A 20,627-nucleotide genomic window follows, 5' to 3' on the forward strand; every position below is an offset into this window, starting at 1 on the left:
TGTTTGAAGCTATAACTCACTAAATCGAATTCTATAACAGGTTTTGTTTTTGTTTTGATTTTACCTTTGTTTCTTTTTAAATATATATAGAGCTACAGCACCGCTCTCTAACATGCCAGTAATTTTGTAACAATTTCGTTAATTGCAATAAAGAATCCTCTTTAATTCAGCACTTTCTGCTGGAGATTTTCAAATTAAGACCATAGTCGATTTACTTGCAGCTAACGTCCTATAGAGGGACAAAAAAGCTTATAAACGGCTTACGCTATTAATATATAAGATGTAGTGAAGCAAAAAAACGCATGGAAGTTTGCTCTTGTCTACGAAACTGCATTAGAGTATCGTGTGTAACCTGTAAAACATGAGATGATCATCTGCCATTACTTTTTTACTATTATATATTTTAAAGAATGTTTAGAAAACTTTTCGTAATTATATGATTTTAAATTAACATGGTTATTTTTATTACTAAAGGTATTAATATCGGGATATTTGCCATGTCATGTAGATAATGTCAAAATATCGAGCTCCACCGAACAAAAATAAAAAAACATGGCAAATATCCCGAAATTAATACGTTTTCGTAATTAATTATACGTAAGTCACTTTATATATGGACATGGAAAATATAATATTGTTGTTACCATCAGAGCGTTACAAATACGCGTTAAAAATTATTCTTGTCTTACAACTTGAGATTTATTAATAGATATGGATTCGTATTAACAACAAAAACATATCACCTTTTAAAACTCAATTCAAAAATAAATTATTTGACGTTAAACTCACATTACCATGAATACTTAGGGTATGGTAAGCTTACAGCCCGTTTAGTATACTTATTCATTCGGTATGCGGACTGTCATCTGGACGAATCGTACGCTTCGTACCAGACGTCGAAGAATTGTTTTTTTATAATTAGTTGTTTGACAGCATCCGTATCTGATAGTATTCGGTATATCGTAAGACAGTGTAAAATATATATTGTATATTTAACAAAATTGATGAACAATTGTGAATTATCTCAATAAATATGGCCGAGCGTTCAAATAACCGTGCGCGATCACAAGATGTTTTTCAAGAATTCGAAAAGTTCAGTAGTTTTCAATTGATACAATATGTATTAATATGTTTACCACTCGTTACGGTTTCCATGATGCACGTTAATTATATATTTGTTGCTGAAGATGTTGAACACAGGTAATTTGTTTACTTTATTTTTAAGTGTTAATATATGCTAAAATATTATATAGATCCAATAACTATCTGAAAAGCTTAACTTAAATATTTGCTATAATAGTATTTATTATAATTAGTATATTTGGTATGTAAATACGATTTCTATCAACTTAAAATAAAATTAAGTTTAATAGAAAGTAAAAGATCTGCGTTATATAATTAGAATATATTAATGCGACATTTCTATTATTGGTTAGAAATAAAACCTGATATATATTTTAGTCTTACATGTTTTCATTTAAAATCAATTAATAATCTATTTTTCTACACTTTTAATTTAATTATTTACGTGTCTATAAAAGCCGTTAACTTTAAAATATGTTTCACTACTCGATATATTTTTCATGAAACTTGTTATATTCATAATTTATCCTGGATGCATTTAGAAATTGTAGTCGTATTACTTAACTTTTTAAGGCTACACTTTGGCAAAAGTTTTTGACGAGAATCTATATATATTTAAAATGTTTCTACTAACTTTATTCCCATTTGTTCCCTCGGCTCTAATAAAATAAATAGGTATAATCCATAAACAATGTCATAAGAAGCGCCTTTTAATAAGCTATTTTATTTCATACAGTGGGTAGTATTTTTATTACGATTCTTATTATTAAATTCATTAGAAAATGTATTACATAACGATGTTTTTCTTTTAATAATATTTAAAAATAATAGCAGTAGTAATAAATTATCACATATATTTTTTTATAATATTTATTTTATTTTCAATGTTAATCACTTTATACACACAAAAGACACTAGAAATTGAAATCATTCAAAATTTCAAATTGAAACGTCCATCTGTAATCGTTAAATAATATAAATCTTTTATGTTAAACTTATTTGTATTTGTATATTCAAGGTTTTATATGATCAGCTGACCAAATATTACTTTACCGGCCTATGGTTATAAATGAACCAGAAACATTAGAAATCTCGTATTGATTCGCCTTTTTCTAGTTCTAACTCGTATCTAGTTGGTATACGAAATGGATCTGGAAATTGTCAGATGTATTTGAAACACCAATTTTTGTAAATCTCAGTCTTCTTTCTAGTCTTATTAAATCTCAAACTTTGTTTATCTTAATCTTTTTTAATATAAGTTTTTATTTTCTTTCTTATAGTTTCGTAATCTTTGTTATTTTGTCTTGTATCGGGAATAGTATCATTTGGATTGCTTATTGCTTATTTTCAGATGATTTACAGACAATAGAGATTTTTTCAATGCCCCTATTAATCGTATCATTTAGTCCTCATTGTATTTTATTTAATAACTGGTCACATTTATTCTCCCCAAACACATAAACGTATGCACGTTACGTCCGATTATATTATTCTACTTGGGCATTGGCACTTCGAGCTGAAACCGCGTTAAGTATGTGAGAAACTTCGTATCCGGTGAAAACTAAAAACATTAAAGATGTTTTTAGTGTCAAGACTGTTAGTGACGTTTTGTATTTCGAAGAGCTTTAACGATCCAATACTTTGTAAAACCATCTCCAATTAGTAAAAGATGTTGATTTTCCTTAACACTTTATAAACGGGCCTAAGAGGATAACTTTTTCGAATGCTATGAAAAAATCCTCCTTTTGGACTCATCGGTTCCTTACCTAACGCGTAGTGTGAACGTGCCTTTACATATTTAGATTTTTTTTAACATAAGTGCAAATGTGTAAAAATCCGGTTCATTTTTTTCTAGAGTTTTCTACATTGAAAAATGGCTTAGCTAAATAAGTTACCGTATTTCCCATCTTAATCTTTTGGGTGCTACCCATTTTAAATCTTCCTACTTTACGATATGAGCTAATTTTGCGCATAACAAAATGTTGCTTTATGTCAACTAAGTCTTTATTACTACTGTATTCTAAACAGACCTGATGTGTTATATTTTTTGGATCTCCGTTATCTTCAGATATTTGCAATAATCGAAAAAAATGAGCATAAGACTGAGAATCATTTAACGCGACTTAGTGCATCAAAATGTTGCTTTGGGTGCTCCAGTTTATACCCTATATCTCGCATCTCGGGAGATAAGGTCTCGTTTTTAAAGTGTAGATAGTAAAGAAACACAGTGTATAAGAATTTCAAAAAACATTTACAACCAAGCTAACAGCTGCATGGGCTTCTAATTCGTAGTTCGTATTTTAAATATTTTCGAACTATAATTTTCGTTTAAACTTAATTTAGTTGCATCACAGTATAATTCAGTAACCTAATCAGGATTGCAAAAACCTAATGAATAGTTAGTCACTACAAGAACTTATGAAAGATTATTTCTATCCCATCAAAAACAATACTTGTCAAAAAACCAAGTCTCACAACTCAGTTGTTCTACGGTAAAAAGTTGTGAGATCCATGTAATACCAAGTCTTATCCATGTAATACTTAAGCGACTTCCTGTCTTAATACGTCCACTCCCTAAGACCACGATCGTGATTCATATATTGACTCGGCCATCGCATGAAAACACGTGTTACTTAAATTATTTAGTGCGATGGCCGAGTCAATATATGGACCACGATCGAGGTCTAAGGGAGTAGACGTATTAAGACAGGAAGTCGCTTAAGTATTACATGGATAAGACTTGGTATTACATGGATCTCACAACTTTTTACCGTAGAACAACTGAGTTGCGAGAATTGGTTTTTTGACAAGTATTGTTTTTGATGGGATCTCATTTCTTTTTGTATTTTGTAGACAGTTCCACTTTTTTTACTTTTCGGTACCTTCTACTTATATCTACCAGCAACGAATTTTCTTAAAGCCCTCTCTCTGACTTATTAACTTTTCTTATTTTTGTAGGTAGCCTTCCGTGTTCACTTTTCCGGTACTAATTCTTGAGCTTAAACTACAGTTTATCTAAGAGCCCACTCCCTGTCTCTATATGTTTTTCTGGGAGGCCTTGATGTTAAATTTTTTGACAAATCTGGACGGTAAATGCTTCTTAGTCTGTTCTATTCACAAACTGAGGATTCCTGCGCTTTAACACTTACAAATTCGATATTAATTAGATGTAAACCGCCCAGACTTGTAACTCTCGAAAGTGCCACGTAAGCTTGACCGGATGTGAATACTACAGAACCGATATCCATATTTTATGTAATTAATACACTAAAATATTAATATGTATATTATTATTAATAATATATACTATTATTAATAATATTAATTTTATTATTAAAAATAATAATATATAATATCCAAATATTTAATAATATTATAAAATAAATTAAAAAATAATAAATAAATACAGGAAAAGCGGTCTTTGGAAATGTAAAGAAACGTGGTCATAGTTTAGTCTGGTCTTGTAATGATATGTGTGCACTAGTTGAGAACGTAATTACACAAATAACAATCATTTTCGAAAGCTTATTAATATAATAAATTTATTATATTGTTATTATAATAATATAATAAATAATCTTCCTTTGAATTTGTAATTTTTTTTTTTAATTTTATCATTTTGTTAATTATTATTTTAGTTTTTCCTTGGTTCATACACCAAACACTACTTATATTCCCAATTTGAAGCTTCTAGGTCTGCTAGAAGTGCCTTAGAGTTTTGATGATCGGTGAGTCAGTCAGTGAGTGAGTGACAAAATTAAGAAACTTTGACCCGTTATAATTCTTAAACCACTGGTTCAAATTGAATGAAATTTGAAATATAGCGTGTCTTTACAATGCTTGCATGGTTACTGAAAATTCAGTCTTCTAGTTTTATCCACAACGAAGTTACAGGGGGTCGAAAATGGCCTGAGTTGCTTCGAGAAAAGGATGGTACGGCCGTGCTGCTTTTTTGCTCGACATGGTGGGGGCACTGCCGTGCCCCCAGATTATTGCTGCCACTATTATTGCTATCATACATTGTGTCTAGTTAGATATGAGAGATTAGCGAAATATTAGATTAACTTGCGAAAATAACTTGAATGAAAAGAAATTTACTGTTTGATTTCGTGTATGTTTCATTTATGTAATGCTGACAACTATGTGATCGATGATTGTACAATGCCCCCATAAGGCCCCATAATGTAATGTTACGTGTTGTTGATAACGTGATGTACGTGCAAAGTTGCAATGACTTGATGTACAGAAAGTGTACTAGCGGATTCTTGATGGAATACTTGCTAATGAAGAAATGTGCAACACTCCTCCTCCTTTTGACCGAGTCTAGCGTTGAGTTGTTCTTTTCAAGCTACCGCCAGTTCAGTTCTGCGTCTAGATTGTCAACTACCTACACAAGCATAGCCTTCGCGTTCAAGTTACGCTTCAAAATAGATACCATATAATGAATGCTGGCTACTGCTACTGGTCCTTTTAACCACCCTCTTCATTTATCGAAATGTCACCATGATTCTTTGTGCTTGTTACATAAAGCCCTTTGTAGTAGTAGTGGTGCTATCAACGCAAGATTGCTGGGTTTTGACGTTTGCTGCCACCGTAGTGCAAGAAGGAATTTCGAGGCTCCTGTCAAAACATTTTCACAAAAAGGTCCTAAAGTAGCGGCTTGGGATCGCATGAAGAAATATAACACTTTTTCTTCATCGCACCGCTAAAAAATGAAATTGTTTGTCTTCATAGGTTATTCTCAACGCAAAAAGTTATGACTATTTTATTATATCTTGTCTCATAAGTTTCAAGTTAGTTTACAAATAAGTTTGTGATTACGACAAAAAAATTAGATATCAGCTTATAATAATCATTAAAAAACTTAATGACTAAACGTCAAACTCACATTACTGTAAATATTAGAGTACATACAAATTGCAGTGCGTTAAGTAATCTCCTATTCATTCGGTATGCATCCGTCATCTCGACGAATAGTACGCTTCGTACTAGATATCAAATAATTGTTTTTTTATAAGTAGTTGTTTAACAGCATCCGTATCTGACAGTATTCGGTATATCGTAAGCCAGTGTAAAATATATTATTTTTAATAAAATTATTACACAGTTGTGAATTATCGTAATAAATATGACCGCGACTTCCAATAACCGTGCGGGTTCCGAAGATATTTTTCAAGAATTCGAAAAGTTCAGAAGTTTTCAATTGTTTCAATATATTTTAGTATGTTTAACACTTGTTACGGTTTCTATGATGCACGTTAATTATATATTTGTTGCTGAAGATACTGAACACAGGTAATTTGTTGATTTCATTTTAAATTGTTAATATAGTCTTAAATGTTTTGTAAAATAAATTTAAATGACTTTAAAAAAGAGGTATTTTCCTTAGTTTCAGCTTTATGATTCACGTGTCTTTATAGACACATTACAGCCGTTAAATTTAAAATATACTGTTCTATTCGATTTATTATTCACGAAACTCGTTTTGGCTATGATTTGTATACGATGCATTAACAAATTTAAAATTATTGTTTTATTACAGAACTTGTCCAGGATATACGTACCTAAGATTTTTGAAAATATTATAATGATTTTTAAAATATATTTGTTATTTCCTACTTACTACAGTTTACTACAGTAGGTGACATTTTTATGAGGTTTCTTATTTATTGGGTTCCATAGAAAATATTTAACATTTTTTATAAAACGATTAAGACACTAATAGATGGATTTTATTATATGCAAAAAAAACATATATCAGTAGTAAAGGATTATCACTTAATAATACTAAATTTTTATTAACATTTTTTATTTGTCAATAATTTTATACGCTTTATAAAAAAAAAAACACTAGAAATTTAAACGGTAGTATATTTCTTTAACCCTTAAATATTAAGAATCTTTTACATTTAATTTATTTTAATTGATTATTCATTAATTAATCAAAATAATTTATGTAAATTTTCAAATCAAATAAAGATTTTATAAGAATTTCATCATAATGTCGCTATTTATGATGAGGTAAAAATTCTTAATTTTATAACAAAAAAAATATTTCGCATAATTAATCGGCTAGAGTCCGATCATCTATCGATCGATTTCTTTAAAAAAAGTTCGGATGGAGGGCACGGAACATTCACGTGGAGTAACAAAAGAGAATACGAAATCCCGATAGTGTATGTTTAATGGTTAATTACACCATTTGTTACTCAATAATCAATAATTAATTATTATTAACGTAACGACACTTTTGATAAAGCAGAAAAAAAAGATACTTCGTTTCACAATACCTGCAACTCGTATTGCTTCTGTATAATGTTTCGACTACTCTTTATGTTTTATAATCTTTAACTGTTTAAAGAAGATTATATGATGTCACTTAGCAACACCACAATCACGATAATATAAGAGAAAAGTATACAAGCCTCTCAGGAAGGAATTCATATTGATTTTCACTTTTTTGGATATTTACAAGTCTGTTGCCTCAATTCTACCTGACGCACCGGTTTTCAATGAGGCTACTGCCGGCAAAAAACGGCAAAAAATACGGTAGAACCTTTTTTAAAATTCAATCCAATACTTAGTTATATCGAAACTCTTAAAGTGTTTAATATATTTTATGAAATCAACTCATAAATCTTTTTTTTTAATATATCAATAGGTAGCTAATTAATAATTGATGTTATTTTATTAATTAATCAAACGAATTAATGACTGTGACAAGTTCATGATCAGTTATGACGATGATTACGATTCCAGTTTAGAGGGTCTTAGTACATACCGTATCTATGAAATCAGCTTAAAGTACTGTACAGTTTATTTAAAAACCTTCCATACAATCCCTAATTTTGGACTGGACCTTTTTGAAGGATAAAATAAGTAGCCCATGCAGTGGCGGCCTTAGGGGGTGGCGAACAGGGCAATCGCCCGGGGCCTCGCGCTTGAAGGGGCCTCGCCTCGCGTCCAGGCAATAAAAAAATATTTTTTTTACTATATTTTTATTTATTTAAGACTTTTGATCTTGTTCCTGATTTTGTGTATGAAGGAAACGACGACATTATCTCGGTGCTGAAATACATGTAGAAAACAAATAATAATGTAAACTGAAGTTTACCCCACTATCGAAATAGTTCTGAGAAATAGTTCTGTTTCTGAGTGGCTGTACCCGTATAGAGATACTGACCACGCTGGAAGAGAGGTCTATAAACTTGTCTATATCTTATGGCCTCTCCCAGCTCGTCCACGAACCCACTCGTATTTCAGATATCGTGGGCCACACTGAGTATTGCCTAGACCTTCTGCTGACAACCGATCCCGATAGACATTCGGTTTCCGTTTCACCACCACTCGGGACATCGGATCATTGTGTGGTAAAATCTGTGTCACACTACTCGCCTCTTGACACCAGCCCCAAAGGCACTAGGCGAGTGTGGAGATACAAGTTGGCGGATTGGGACGAGATGCGTCACTTTTTCGCTTCTTATCCTTGGAAACAGGTCTGTTTTTCTTCTAAAGATCCATCGTCCTGCGCAGATGCTATATCCAGTGTGATTTATCAAGCTATGGAGTATTTTATTCCTTTTGCTGAAGTATCCCTTGAGACCAAAGCTCGCCCTTGGTATAGTGCTGAATGTCTCTCAGCTGAAAAGCGTAAGCATGAAGCCGATTTGTCTTGGGTTGATGCTCGTGAAAGCAAAACATTGGATTTTCAGTCTAAAAAGAAAACATACAACGCAGCTACTAAATATTGTAAAAAAAGCGATAAGAAAAGCTCATTTTGACCACGGGAGGAGGAGGGAAAAGAAGCTAACTTTCAGGGGGAAAGTTAGCTTCTTTTCCCTCAGGGAGCAAAGCTTTCTGGAGCCTCGCCAAGTCAGTTGGGAAAAACTTCTGTCGCTCTTCGCTGCCTCCTCTCCGCAAACCTGTTGGATCCCTGGCCCACACCGCTAAGGAGAAAGCAAATTTATTTGCCAATCTCTTCGCGGAGTATTCTCGTCTGGACAGCAATGGCAAGCGTCCACCTCAGTTACCTCCGTTTGGTCCTAAAATAAACGCCGTTAAAATACACCAAAAAGAGGTACTCAAATGTTTGCGAAACCTGGACGTTAATAAGGCCAGTGGTCCTGATGGCATTCCACCAGTGGTACTGAAGTTTTGTGCTCCTGAGTTGTCTCCTGTTTTGACTCGTCTATACCAACTTTCTCTGGAAACTAGCAAGGTTCCGAGATCCTGGAAGCTTGCTAATGTTCAGCCCATTCCCAAAAAAGGAAGCCGTGCTGACCCAGCCAATTACCGTCCCGTCGCGATCACCTCTATAATCTGTAAGACTATGGAGCGTATTTTAAATAATCGTCTTCTTTCATATCTTGAAGAAAACGAGCTCCTTAGTGATAACCAATATGGTTTTCGTAAAGGACGCTCGACCGGAGATATGCTAATTTATGCCACCCACCTTTGGAACGAGGCCTTGGAGGGTCATGGTGAAGCATTAGCCGTCTCATTAGACATCTCAAATGCCTTTGACCGGGTCTGGCACGAGGCTCTACTTTGTAAGCTTCCAGCATACGGCATACCTTCTGAGCTCTGTGACTGGATATGTGACTTCCTCAGGGAACGATCGATTCGAGTTGTCTTGGATGGCTGTTCTTCCGATCTAATGGCAATCAATGCTGGGGTACCTCAGGGATCTGTTCTCTCTGCTACCTTGTTTCTGCTGCACATAAACGATCTTCTAACACCCGGTATTATTAGCTACGCCGATGACAGCACTGTAGTTGAGAGGTACATGTCCAACCCGCGAACCAAGCCAGATGAAATACGGTCCTTGAGAGAGTCCATGATTGAACGGGTAAACGTGACTTTGCAGTGGGTGTCCGATTGGGTTGACGCCAATCTTGTCCATTTCAACCCTTCCAAAACACAAGCGTGTCTTTTCTCCGCAAAAAAAAGTAACTTCGATTTAACGTCCACCTTCGAAGGTGTATCCTTACCGATCACAGACCATCAGGGATTTTAGGTATTACCATCACCTCTAACCTCAACTGTGGCCAACTAATCGAGTCTATGGCACAAGCGGCATCCAAGAAAATTTCAATCCTTTCAAAAGTTCGGCGGTACTTCAGCTCTGAACAGCTGCTTAATCTTTACACTGCACAAGTTCGATCATGCATGGAGTACTGCAGTCATCTCTTGGACGGTGCAGCCAAATATCATCTGGAAGCTTTGGACTCAGTTGACCGAAGAGCCCGTAGGTTAATTAACGACGAAAAGTTCTCAAATAGCAGACTGCACACCCTTGAGCATTGTTGCCGAGTGGCCAACTTATCGGTTTTTTATAGGATGCACTTTGGAGAGTGCTCGAAGGCTCTTTTTGAACTGATAGAACCGTCTCCATTCCTTTATCGGACAACTAGGCGCAGACAAAAGTTTCATCCATTCATTGTTGACATACCCAAAAGTCGAACCAAACGATTTGTCAGTTCGTTTTTTTTTAAGAGTCCCTAAGATTTGGAACGACCTGCCCGCGTCTATTTTTCCTGATAAATTGAACTTCGGAGCCTTTAAGAGTAGAGCGAACAGGTTTCTTTTGGATGGGCGTGTACCACCTTCGTCTTCATCTACACTTTCCATCAGGTGAGATGGAAGACAAACGCCTATTTCATATAAATATGTAAAAAAAAAAAAATCATTGCCACTACACCTGTTACGGTTGCGTCTGCTGAAAGGAGTTTTTCGAGGCTCAAAATTTTTAAAACATATTTAAGAAATTCAATGACACAAGATCGACTTTCAGCTCTTGCTATTCTGTCTATCGAAAATGACGTAGCTCATTAGTCAGATTATTGTGCCCTAATTGAAGATTTTAGTCTTAGTGAAAGCCGCAAACATTAATTTTAATATTTATCAGTGGCTAACATCTTTTTATTTGTTAATTTTGTAAATCTCTCAATGTAAGTAAAATATTTTAAAACTCAACATTTATTTATTTTTACAACTTTAGCATTTCTTACCAAACAAAACGATTACCTATCAAACAACCAGACCAACTTTCGCATCACATAGGTAGGTACTTTTTCGTAGGACAAAGGGCCTCGCAAAGACCTATCGCCCTGAGCCTCGCAATCGGTAAGGCCGCCGCTGAGCCCATGTCCATCTTTGAAGTCCAAACATGCTCCGTACTAATTTTGAGTAACAGTGGTTCAGTTTAGCATTAAAGTGTAACAAACAGACAAACCGAGTTACTTCCGCATTTATAATATAAGTATGAATTTATTTTTTAAATATTTCAACAAATATAATTTGTTCAGACATATCTTATTTAATAATATTATTGATAAAAACAATAACCAAAAATCATCAATTTTATCTTTTTCAACCTCAATCTTATGGTAATATTATCGTTTGGATGTGTAATATTAATTTAGTTTAAAATAATCAGCAATAAAGGTCAATATTATGCAAAGTCCCACTTTCGAACCAATATCGAAAACCATAAGGAAAATCAATAAACAAATTTACTTAAGTTTTAACATCGCATAAATTTAGGACGATATTTTGTTTTTGCATAACATTTTTTGTATAATTAATTTTATTCATCGTGTTACAAAATAAGTACATTATAGATAAAACAGGCTGTTCACGTTCTTTAATATAAAACCTTTTTGTTACTGGTTAGATAGAATAAATAAAACTCGTTGCTTATACATAAAAATATTGATTGTAATGTTGTTCATCCAGGCTTAAGCATAAAAAAGTAGCCAGTCTTCTGCCTCGGGGTTCAAGCTAGTACAAAATATTCTCCGTTTTGTACTTAGGTAGTCATTTCAATGATGTATTGACAAGTTATTATTTCATTTTAAATCAACTTAAGTGTAACAATATATCGCTATAAACTATGAATCAGTAATTTCTAATTTCAATAAGAACGCTATTAAATCAAAGCCATTCAGCTACTGAAATTTTTTTATATAGAAACATGTTAACATATATTATAAGGTGATGAATATTTAAATTATTCAAGAACATGAAATTCACGCTTGTCACGTTAATGGTCAAATATTCTCGATATTAAATTAAAAAAAAAATGTCAATATATCAATGGACGTTTGACGCGTGTCGTGTTTGGTTAATTAAGTGTTAAAACTAATAAACGTAATAAAAAAAAATGTTCAGTATGTGTTATGTTATGCAAATATCGTAACGGCAGATTGATACTACAATTCGTTCATGATTCCATAAAATCGAAATCTATCACGATATCGATATTTATAATCTATATAAATACAAGTTAATTTCCGTAACTAACAATCCGATTCGAATATCCTTTTGCTGTAGACTATCGTATCGAGAAATAGTCGATACCAATAGGCTGTAAAGTTTCACCCAACGACACTAACAAGCGTAAAAAGTCATAAACGCCAAGAAATCTAGCTACTTTTTCTGGTACCTAAATATTTAATGAGATGCATTTAGTTATTTATTGTATAATCACGGAGAAAGCTAGCTCTGTATCCGCCACTATGTGATGTGCAATGAAAGTAATCAAAAGACGATTTCACGTTTCTTCGTAGATTGGATAAACATGAACTTGTTTTTCCAATTATTAATTTCAAATTCAAAATTAGACGTCATGTCGTTGTAATTGAAGCAAACTTATTTCACAATAGCAAATATATCGCCTAACATATAAAAATAACCGAGGTGATTGTCTTCCTCTTTACAGGCGGCAAAAAGATAACTATAAACTATATATCGTGTCATGCAAGAACATCAGCAATAATATTAATTACAACAGTTTTTAACATCAAAATTTTAATTTATAACTAGATAACAATCTTAATTTATATAACTTTTAAATTATAACTAGTAGTAGTCGTGTAATAATTATGCGTTAAAACTGTTCTACAAAACAAAACATTTGTAACTTTTCCATTTCTCAATTTCCATCAATTGACTTCAATATAATTTCAATTTATACCACTTAAGAATTATTCAAAGTACCATGTGAATCAATTATGACTGGTTTTGTATGTAACATGTAACTGTAATAGCAATGTATATCAATCAGTAACATCATTACATTTGATTATGTTTACTGTCAAACTATATTCTTTTCAAATAGACAAAATATTAGAAGTATTATATAGTACTTACTTGGTGGTAAGGCTTTGTGCAAGCCCGACTGGGTAGGTACCTCCCACTCATCAGTTATTCTACCGCCAAATAACAGTACTCAGTATTGTTATGTTCCGGTTTGAAGTGTGAGTGAGCCAGTGTTATCACAGGCACAAGGGATATAAAATCTTAGTTCTAAAGGTTGGTGGCACATTGACGATGTAAGGAATAGTTAATAGTTCTTACAGCGTCATTGTCTATGGGTGATGGTGACCACTTACCATCAGGTGGCCCATATGCTCGTCCGCCAACCTATACCATAAAAAAAGAAAAAAAAAAGTATACAAAAATACTTAGTATTGTATTTTCACTCTGTTCCAGATGTCTGGTGTCAGAATGCGAAGGTACAAAGCCAAGTGTAGAGATACCAGATTGGTGGCCGAAAGATGTGAATGCCAGGTGTTTGAAACCGGTTGTAGATATGCAAAAATATGACAAAGCAAACCAAACATGTTCCAATAACACGTTTCTAGAGATATTGGAGGAATGCCACGAGTGGGTATATGAAAACAACAACTCCATCGTTGCTGAGGTAAGTTTGGGGTGAACACAGATTTTTTAAAAGAAAAATGCATAATTTTCGACGAATTCCGTTTTTATTAACATTTAGGCTGTAGGTACGTATAACGTTCGCGCGTTTCTCATCAATACAAATTATGTGATATACATATATGTATATATACTTCTGTTTTTAAATCGATAAAATTGTATGCGAATAGTTTTATTCTAAAGTTAAAGTTGATTCTTGTAATAAAGGATAGGAATTAATAGGAATTAAATAAATAAATAAATTTAATCTCAAAACCTCTACTGAAGACAAAAATGGTGTGCTAATATTTACTACTATTCATTGTTATCGCATATTGTCGCATTAAACTCACAGTAAAGGTTAACTGTGAACAAGACTGCGTTATAATCGGTAGGGAAAAGATAACAATCATTTATAACTAATGTATATTTATTTATATCTATATTTGACTAAGACTTTCAAGCACTTCAAACCAAAGAGTATGTATATGTATGTACAATGCGTTCGGCATTATAGTTTTACATGAAACTCTTACCGGTTTGGAAAGTGGATTCGACCGAAAAAGACCGTCATAAATTAAAAAAAAATATCCTGCAGATGCTTTCGCTTGTTGATACAGACAGACAATATAAACGCTCTATGAATCACAATGTTACCCCTTGTTACTGTTTTATTATATGCAAACATAATAATCATTACAAGATTACACGACGTGAGCTCTTTTAAGTAACGTCAATAATCGTTTTCCTTCCGTTGAGATAATATTTAATTGCAAGTATTATAAAAAGTATTAAGATCGAGATAAAGGGATTTGCCAGTATTATTAATAAATTGTAATTGTAAATAATTAATTACGAATGTTTTTTTTTTTAAATACAAACAAAAAGGTTGTATATGTCAAAAGCAGTTTATGTTCTATTTAAACTAGTAGACTAGGTAAGTTTTATGCTAGCTGTACATACCTCCTTCGTATCCGTAAAATACATACAAATTACACATTTCTACCCTTAAGGATGAAATCTCCATAAATTCTTAGTGAGGGTTAACGTTGCGCAAGGATTAATTTTGCTGAATTTTAAGATAGTCGCACTTATAGTTACGGAAATCTCGCGATGAGTCAGCCAATCAGTGGTATTTCGATTATTTACATATATTTTATAAATATATTTATGAGCTGAGATGGCCCAGTGGTTAGAGCATGCATCTTAACCGATGATTGCGGGTTCAAACCCAGGCAAGCACCATATATATATATTTATGTATGTCCTAAATTTGTGTTTATAATTCATCTCGTGCTCGGCGGTGAAGGAAAACATCGTAAGGATATATAGATATATGAGAACCTGCATGTGTCTAATTTCAAAGAAATTCTGTCACATGTGCATTCCACCAATCCGCATTGGAACAGCGTGGTGGAATATGTTCCAAACCCTTTCCTTAATAGTGAGGAGACCTTATCCCAGCTGTGGGAAATTTACAGGCTGTTACTTTACTTTTTACTTTATATATTTTATGTTTGTATGTGTTACTTACTACCGGGCTGTGTGTTTAAAAAATATTAAAATTTGTTTTAACATTGATACAGTAACATTCAGTAACTAGTTTAATGTTTAACTTAAAACTTTAACTATTTACGTTCTACGTCTGTAGATAAATATCTACTAACTACATAGGTACAATAATAATTATCTTTTATTTTTCAAAATATAAATAACATAAATAAAGGTCGGTGAACATAACACTAAACGTTATAAAATAAAAGTCGCTAAGTCTCGATTTCCCGTCTGTCTATCCGTCTGTCTGAACGCAATAAACTCAAAAAGTATCAAATATTTTTTTTCATCGATTACGCCAATAGACTTTAGAGGGAGGCTATGTGTTTAATTTTTTTTTTGTGTAAACTGACATAAATATCGCAATAATTGTGGAAGATGTAGAAAAGATAATGTTGACTGGAATTATACTAGTATACTGATGTGTGTCGACGAAGTTGCTATAGGAACTCTGGATCAAAAATTATTCAAGCTATAAAATAGAATAGTCTTGTAGTGCATAATAAAGTAGTAACAGCTTGTAAAAATCCTTCTTAAGTAAAGGCTATGTCTTCTTGAATTATTAACAAATCCCATGGAATATGTCAATCTAAAATTCGTCTTTATTCGAACCTTCTTCGATTTGAATAGCAGACATACATTTGGTACAATATAAACCTTTTGTAAACACTTAATCTCACCGCAGCCAGCCGTAACGTTTATTAGTCATAAATAATCAGGTCTTCATTGACGATATAATTAAATAAAGAGAAATAAGTATTTGTATTTGAACTTCGTCATAAATGGCCCAAATGGGTGTACCACAGGGTTCAATTTAAGGACCTCTCCTGTTTTTAATGTATGTTAATGACCTATCACCTTATTTTGTAAATAAAACTAACAATATTGCACTGTTTGCAGATTATATATTCCTTGTTTTTAAACTAGAAAGAAAAATTAACAACTATGACGTTGGAAATAAAATTGATTTGATTTTATTTAAAATGTGCCATGTGCCTATTTAGGAAATTTGGTTATTTGTAAATAATAGTAATTGATTTATTAATTTTAAGTATCTTTTTCTGAATAGGATTTATAAAGCCGTATTCATCATTGACTCTACCGGGCTATCGTTGACGATACACTTGAGTGTTAACAAAATTTGATTGGTTTATCTGTTTGGAAATCGATATAAATGACAGCTAACGCTTAAACGATTCAACTACCGATGTACAACACATGCCTTTTCATCGTACTTGTTATAATAACATACCTGCACCAACTGAACGCATCGATTTAAATGCCGACAGGTACCGGTCTTGCCATAACGATTTTCTTTTTGTCTGTATCTATAAGCATTAATAAAACGAGATACACTAAATAAACGAGCAAAAAGGAATCATTTTCGCGTAACACGAGGAATATTATGCGAAAACAGGTTGAGGTGGGAATAAATTGATGATGTTATGACAGTGTATTGAGCCTGTTGTATAGCTGAATTAAAAAAAACAGGCTAAAATTTTTTTTATTCGCTTTTGATTTTACTTTTTTTAAAAATATGAGTAAGCACATGTATTATGTTCGTTACCTCTTTATTAATATAGTTTTATAAAAAAGGCAAAGGGACACTGCCGGTTTACATAGTCCATAGATATTTGTTGTTCCTTTTTTAAATAATGATATGTTTTTTTTTCAGCTGAATTTGGGTTGCCAGTCGTGGAAATCGACTCTCGTCGGCGGTGTACACAATGCCGGAATGGTTGTATCAATGATAATCACGGGATGGATAGCTGACAAGTAATAATAATACAGATTTCAAAACCTATTAAAACTTTGGATATTGAGACCATTACTAGTCTTCATGTTCAAATCTGATTATTTTTTTAGAATTGGAAGAAAGCCCACTATTATTCTTTGCTCGGTTGGTGGTTTAGTCGGCTTGTTCAAAATATTCATCACTAATTTTTATGTATACCTTGGAGTCGAGTTCTTGGAATCAGTTCTCGTATCAGGACTTTATACGGTTGCTGTAGTCTTGTGTAAGTAAAAATATATTTTTTTATATTATGTAATGTTTGTATGGTAGAGGTGATTTAGTAACTTGACGTACCTTATAAGACCCCAAAATTTTTGTATTAAAATAGAGAAATATGAATAGTGAAACTCTCAGAAAATCCCGTGAAGCATTTATAATGTTTAAAATACCTAAGTTAAAGTGTTTATTTTATTTCTTTACAGTAATAGAACTTGGTGGAGATTCAAAACGAGTTTTGGCTGGTGTAATCTTTTCATATGCAGTTTACGTTGGAGAAGTACTATTTGCATTCATAGCAATGGGTTTGAAATATTGGAAGCTCCTGATCATAGTTGTATATGCCCCAACGGTACTTTATAGTTTTTACGCCCTATTGCTCAAAGAGAGTATTAGATGGCAAATGATAAGAGGAAAGTCAACAGAAGCGAAAAGCACGTTAAAAATAGTTGCAAAAATGAACAATTTAAAAGTAACAAGCAAAGAAATTGACGATATAAGCGATGAAGATTTACGTAAAAAGTTCGATGTCGTAATACAGAAACAGAAAGAGACCATTAAAGATATTCTAGCTTCGAAAGAGACAATGCTACGTTTATCTGTCACGTCTTTCTGCTTTTTTACGTCTAGTTTCGTATATTATGGTCTAATAGTACATTCAGTATTGCTACCTGGTAATAAATACATAAATTTCGTACTATCATCATTGACAGCTTTTCCTGGAGATTACTTAGCGTTTTTATGTTTTAAAAAGTTTGGGCGAAATATATCTTTGAGATGTGCCTATATTTGCTCCGCGGCATTCCTAATTGCTCAGACTTACACCCCTGAATGTAAGTATTAAATATTTAAAAAAAAGGTTTTAATTATTTTGCACAATAAAGACCTATCATACATATATAATTATACGAGAAACATTTTTAAATTTTTTAATTAATATTTTTGCAGCTTTATCCTGGCTGAAGGTGGTGTTATTTTTATTTGGAAAGTTGGGAGTTGCATTCTGCTTTACGGGAGTTTACACTTACAGTTTAGAATTATTCCCGACCAGCGTTCGGGGAACTCTCGTTGGATGTGGCAATACAGCAGCTAGGGTTGGCAGTATGTTGGCGCCGCTAACTCCTTTATTGGTAATTTAATTTCGTAAAAATATGAAAATTTTATTATAGGTTTACATTTTTGTTTTATTATTATTACATTTTTGTTGAATATATTAAATTTCGTAGTATACAAATAAGAATTAGAGGTTTTTTTAGTTTATTCTTGGTAATTAAGGAAAATTCATTAATTACGTAAGGATTTTTTTTTGAATTTTTGTTCGACAACTTCTAACTTACTATACCTTACGTAAGATTTAATAGATACAAAATAAGTATTTTTATTATAATTAAGTTTAACCGTGTTGGGTAAAAACGAATTGCTTAATTTTTTTAAGGCTTTAAAGATAGAATCACAGTTGGAAAATCTAAAATAATCTATTAAAGTTCTTAAAAGAACATTCAGTCTTGATCATACTTGATCTCAAGACTAACAACTAATATGACCATTTACTATAATCTTAGGTTATATGTTTATAAAAAAATACATTATATTTGTGAGACAACTCTCTTTTACTTGAGTTTACGTGATATTTTGATCGAACCCCCTCACTCAGTGATCTCTCTAAACACCTCACGTAATTAATTAAACCAGATACAATGTTATATATGGTACGAAATTGAAGCACTTATTCTTTAAAAACGGTTTTTTTAAGTACTTATTAATGAAATCATCTAGTGAGTTTTTTGAATGTATATCTATAAAGTTCTTAATGTGTTCTTTCCAGGTGAATGAGCTGGATGCTCTACCGGCAATCCTCTTCTCTTCAACCGCAGTTATAGCAGCTCTGCTACTTACGTTTACGCCTGAAACAAAAACCTTGCCATTGTTTGACACGATTGCCCAAATAGAACATCACAAGTCTAAAGTTATGACACATTTATAAATCTGATCTCTTAAATTATATTTAAGTATTAAAGTTATATTGATAAGAACATTTCATAAAAGTTGTTTTTGTGACGATATCTTCTGATGAAGTGCAAATATAATATATTATCGATGACGATTCTTAGATTAGCTTACTTTATTATTTATACAAAGTAATAATTTAAGAAATAATTATATTTAATTATACAATTACTATTATTAAAAAGAAATATGACTCTGAATAAAAAAGCTATTTATTTGATTGTGAAAACTCTGAGTTCACTGAAGAATACCTTATCACATAAATTTATATGTATTTATTGGAGTTATAAACCTTTGTAAAACAATTTGTTGTGAAAAAAATCGATTTTATTAATGATGATCATTTAAAAATCATTTACTTATATTGATATTATATTTTATCAAAGTTTTATTTTTGGTTTTTATTTGTGCCAAAAAAGCACAGATTATTTATTGATCAGAGTTAATCTATGTTACCTTACCTTTCATTTTAATTTTACTAATATGTTATCTTAATATGTTACAAACATGGGTTTGTAGTTATACCTATTCAGAATATCCTTCTATTAATTTTCGAAGAAAGGCATAATATTAAAATTTAATAAAATAATAAAAAATATTTTAATTATCTTCATTGTACTATTGAGTCTTGCTTAGCTGTTTTTTCAATATATATAATGCATATAGTGAAAATCATACAGCCGAATCCTCCGGCATAGAGCGTACTCTAACCTAGTCTTTTGGAGTTCTGACAAATATTATATATAACATACTAACTGTTTCATAAATTAAAATACAAAATTTTACTCATACTAAAAGTGGCTTTCTAACAAAATGTAGAAAAATAATATGCTATATTGAAATAGGCTTTACTAGTGTTCATTCAACAACTGACGCTGGAATGGCACTAACTTAGACACATGCATATCGCATATAACATCAGATAAATCACATAATGTTATTAGCGTATTCTGTGATTTATCCAAAGCATTCGATTGTGTAGAGCTCATAACGCTTTTGTAAACTCTAAAACATTAAGGTTTTAATATTAAACTATTGATCTCATTGTTTCTTGAGTCAAAAGTAAACGGGTGTCTATTAATGAAATAAAGCCTTCTTTTGGATCAGGATTTGAACTAAGAATGGGTGTAGTGTAACAAGGATCAGTTTTGTTTTTATGTTAAAGTCATTGTGGAGAAACTAGTTAACAATGCGTTATCGCTAATATAAAGATGGAGCACAAAAAATAGGTAATTTAGTTCTAAATACTAAAATGGGAAAATACGTAGTA

At 32.2% G+C, this 20,627-nt stretch overlaps 1 protein-coding gene across 2 annotated transcripts; it reads left to right on the plus strand.

Moving 5' to 3' along the window:
• The first annotated feature begins 830 nt into the window (after positions 1-830).
• Positions 831-19,509, plus strand: LOC124543799 (organic cation transporter protein-like). 2 transcript variants are annotated; one of them, XM_047122104.1, is made up of 7 exons: positions 831-1,200; positions 13,579-13,789; positions 17,015-17,115; positions 17,206-17,357; positions 17,557-18,183; positions 18,299-18,480; positions 19,176-19,506. In XM_047122104.1, the coding sequence occupies exons 1-7, from the start codon at positions 1,034-1,036 to the stop codon at positions 19,332-19,334; spliced, it is 1,599 nt and encodes a 532-aa protein (XP_046978060.1). In that variant the 5' UTR covers positions 831-1,033; the 3' UTR covers positions 19,335-19,506. The 2 variants fall into 2 exon arrangements, with proteins under 2 accessions (XP_046978060.1, XP_046978061.1); XM_047122105.1 differs by lacking the exon at positions 831-1,200 and adding an exon at positions 6,099-6,378 and having other exon boundaries at positions 19,176-19,509.
• The last annotated feature ends 1,118 nt before the right edge of the window (positions 19,510-20,627 follow it).

Source organism: Vanessa cardui, chromosome 3 (assembly GCF_905220365.1).
Source record: "Vanessa cardui chromosome 3, ilVanCard2.1, whole genome shotgun sequence".
In the NCBI taxonomy this organism is placed as follows: Eukaryota; Metazoa; Arthropoda; class Insecta; order Lepidoptera; family Nymphalidae; genus Vanessa; species Vanessa cardui.